Source organism: Thunnus thynnus, chromosome 18, assembly GCF_963924715.1.
Source record: "Thunnus thynnus chromosome 18, fThuThy2.1, whole genome shotgun sequence".
Taxonomy (NCBI): domain Eukaryota; kingdom Metazoa; phylum Chordata; class Actinopteri; order Scombriformes; family Scombridae; genus Thunnus; species Thunnus thynnus.
Window position 1 is genome coordinate 30021238 of NC_089534.1, and position 4192 is coordinate 30025429.

Consider the following 4192-nt stretch of genomic DNA (forward strand, 5'->3'; position numbering starts at 1 on the left):
GAACGGTACACTATAACACATAGAACTGTCTGTAAAGTTTTCCAGGTTGGCTGAGAGAGACTAAGAACAAGGCTTTCGAATGAGTTATAATTAAATTTAGGTCTAGGGTTGATGATTAGGCTTGAGTTGAAAATGGCTGCAACTCCTCCTCCTCGGCCAGTGTCTCGAGGAATATGAGTATTAATATGACTGGGGGGAGTGGATTCATTAAGGCTGACATATTCTTCATGACACAGCCAGGTTTCAGTAAGACAAAATAAATCAATATGATGATCTGAAATTAAATCGTTTACTAATACTGCTTTAGATGACAGAGATCTAATGTTCAAGAGTCCACATTTAATAATCTTATTTTGTTGTACTATTGCAGTAGCGTTTTTAATTTTTACTAGATTTTTATGAATGACTCTTCTTTTGTTTACTTTGGATTTAATTGATTTAAGTGGTCAGGGGACAGACACAGTCTCTATGTGGTTTTGGGTGGGTAACTGCTCTAATGGAAGCGCAGAGAAGCGTGTAAGACTGCAACTCTGCTTCCTGGTCTCAACTCTGGGTTGTCATGGTTTTGGTCTACTAATAAACTCAGCCATATTTCTAGATATGAGAGCAGCTCCATCCAAAGTGGGATGTATGCTGTCTCTCCTAATCAGACCAGGTCCTCCCCAGAAAGTCTGCCAATTATCTATGAAGCCCACATCGTTTGCTGGACACCACCTCAACAGCCAGCAGTTGAATGATGACATGCGGCGATACATGTCATCACTGGTCAGATTAGGCAGCGGTCCAGAGAAAATTACGGAGTCTGACATTGTTTTTGCAAATGTACACACCGACTCAACATTAATTTTGGCGACCTCCGATTGGCGTAATTGGGAGTTGTTGCCGCCTACATGGATGACAATAGTACCATATTTACGTTTATTCTTAGCCAGCGGTTTTAAATTTGACTCAGTGTCGCCCGCTCTGGCCCCAGGAATACATTTAACTATGGCTGCTGGTGTCGCTAACTTCACGTTTCTGACTATGGAGCTGCCAATAATCAGAGTTTGTTTCTCAGCGGGTGTGTCACTGAGTGGGCAGAACCTGTTTGAAACGTGAACTGGTTGGTGGTGAACCATGGGCTTCTGCTTAGGGCTATGCTTCCTTCGGACAGTCACCCAGCCACCCTGGCTTCCCGGCTGCTTGGGAGCTACCGGGGGAGTGGGAGCTACGCTAGGTCGGCCCGCACTGGCTACTGGGGGCTGGTTAACTACATTAGCTGCTGATTGTTTTTCCATGGTGTGGAGCCGCGCTTCCAATTCACTAAGCCTTGCCTCCAGTACTGCAAACAAACTACACTTATTACACGTACCACTATCACTAAAGGAGGCAGAGGAATAACTAAACATAATCATTGTTCATTCTCCTTTGTGGAATCAAACCAAATTTTCAGTAACATCATACTGAGAAAATAGAATTACATTTGTGCATCTGGTTACCCAATAAGTGACTACGTTTCATTTTTGTTAATGTTAGATTGGTATTATGTTAGCAAGTACCTGGCAGGCACAAGAGAGCATTTTCAGTTGGAAGTTTGAATTACTGGTATTTAAACATTTTCACTACTGCTTGCAAGTCGAGTTTAAAGATTATTTTTGGATGACTGTTTTCTCTTGAACTCTTGAATACTAACATTAGTCTGGCCTGATCTATACCTACACCTTGTTTATCCTTGTTTGCTTTCATTTCATAATCAATAATAGCCTTCTATCTGAAGCACATAACAGTTAAAGTTTATTCAAATATGTAGCCAAGTTGATTAAAACATGTTGGCTGCTGAGCCCCAAAAGATAGAGTGGTTATGTTGGTTATTTTAGCTCAAGTGTGTTTCTAAGCTGGAGCTAGGTTGCTGCATATATACTGTAGTTTGTTGCCAAGCTGTAGTAAAACCTGGGACATATTAGTGATTTGTTTCATGTTGCTTTCAGGTACTTCATTGTGATTAACCCTGAGAATGGAACAGAGGCCAGCTGGGGAAAGTAATGCCAAGAAGACAAACAAGCTCACAGTGAATCCTCATCACCACTCTTCTGAAGAACTTGATGTCACTTCATGAATGTAAGTTAGGTGTCCTTCTTGAATGAAATGTTTCTCTCTCCCATTCAATGGTTTCATTTCTCTTTTTCTCACTCTGTGCTCGATTTTCATTCTTGTTTCTTTCTCACTCAGTGAGATGTGAGCCTGGAAGCCTGGATGCCAAACTTTCCCCAATTATAACCCAGGATATTCGAAAGCATCACAAAATGTGTTATCCTGTAATCTATTTAATTGTGCTTTTGTATTTTTTTAAACAGTAGTTTGCAAAGTAGTTGCTGTTTAGACTCATGACAAAGTTTTGATGGCAGCTCAGGATATTATAATTAACAGGTTTACACTGACCCCCCTTGAAAGGGCGTGAACCTTGAGAATTATTTTTTCAAACATACTTGAATATATTTGTCATATTTGAAAGCCTTTGAATGGATGTTCAGTTCCATAAAGCTGTCACTTGTCTCCTACTCTTTTGTGCTTGATGTTAAGAGTTATGCATTTTTAAAATGTAAAAATGAGCTGATCTCATTACTGGACCATTAAGATTGCAGACATATTGTTATTTACGGTATATGTAATATACAGCAATTAACTGTTAAAGTAAATTACTGTGGTAAAACTATAAAAAATGGTAAAATGTTGGCAACTACAGCTGCCATTAGTTTACTTTAATTTTAAAGGGAAATTTGTTAAAGTGTAGATTTGAGAAAAAAGACTGTGGTATGTGTTTTTTAACCCCTGCAGCACCACTAAGATTGTTTTTTTTCCAGTGCAGCTTCGGGTTGCCCCTGACACAGATAAGACACACAGTTAGGTTAAACCCATGGGAAGATGTTCTGGGGTAAGCTGAAAGAGGCTTATTTCAGTTAATCAAGACTGGTGGTGACTCTGTGTCCGTTGGGAAAAGGGAGGTTCTATTTGTTTATGGCTTCAGAGACCTAGGTGTTGATTGTGTACATAAAGCAAAATACTTTTAAGTCTCAAATTACCACCACTGAAGTATGCATTCTATTTATTATATTTTCACTTATCTTATTTTTATTGACTTATCAAGTGGGTTTTATTTTCCATCTTATATTACATTGTTTTTTTACATGCTTTTATGTTCTTTTTATGACTTTTTCATGTGAAGCACTCTGAGCTGCAATTCTTGTATGAAAGGTGCTATACAAATAAAGTTATTATTATTATTATTATTATTATTATTATTATTATTATTATTATTATTATTATTATTATCTCTTTTTAGGGCCAGATAACATTCTAATCAACTTTAGCTTTTAGTTTCGTCTTTCTAGACAGGTTTTGTTTTACATTGCGTTATAACTGTTTTTACTCTGATTGTTGTTTGGAAAGCAGTGTTGATGGGATGAGACTGGTCAGAGTGTGTCTCAGACAGGGAAGCTAGTCTCAGAACCAACTGACATAGGGGACTCTTTTCTGGGCTCAGCTCTTGAATTTGGAAGGAATGTCTAAGGGGCTGGATTTAAGGTAATTAAAAATTTGAGTGCTCTCTTGAATTTTAAATATTAGTGGGTATCTGCTTAATTCTGCTCTACATGCATCTGTTGGTGTTTTTCTGTGTAAAATGTAACTGCAGAATTCTGCATGTAAAGATTCTGTTGGATGTTTGTCCCAATGTGTATAGCTAGCTATGACACCTGAGTGGACCCCATACTTCACTACCATACAGCTCTCACTTCCACAGTTTTAACTCCTCAAGCTCATATCTTGCCTCAGTATGTTGCCACAAGCCTCCTCTCTCTCAAAATGTAAGTACATTTCACATAGGACTTATAGTTTTTGAGATCTGAACCTTAATTGATAGAGAGTCCCTGTCATGTTCTCATTGACTGCAGTACAGTCTGCAGGATGTGTGTCTCCTCTCACTGCAGTTTCTTAAACTTACAGATTTTCACCTTCAAACACTTTTTACACATATCATTCATTCTCATGTTAAACTAGTCTTGCTTTCACTAATGATGTACAAATCTCTGGGCTTCAAGCTCTAGTTTGAGACAAATACATTCTCATCATCAAAATGGAGATTTTTTTCCTCTTATTACTGGGAATGTCTGTTGGCTCAGTGGTTTAGAACACTGCTCTTGTAACCAGCTATCCC

General features: G+C 38.4%; 1 protein-coding gene across 1 annotated transcript; it reads right to left on the minus strand.

The window, feature by feature from the left end:
• Window positions 1-445: 445 nt before the first annotated feature.
• LOC137169923 (uncharacterized) lies at window positions 446-1394 on the minus strand. The gene has a single exon (XM_067573350.1). The coding sequence runs from the start codon at window positions 1392-1394 to the stop codon at window positions 558-560; it is 837 nt and encodes a 278-aa protein (XP_067429451.1). The 3' UTR covers window positions 446-557.
• Between the last annotated feature and the right edge of the window lie 2798 nt (window positions 1395-4192).

Bases quoted from the DNA above. Each gene is read 5' to 3' on its own strand.
- LOC137169923 (XM_067573350.1), bottom strand. From the start codon at position 1,394: ATGATTATGTTTAGTTATTCCTCTGCCTCCTTTAGTGATAGTGGTACG.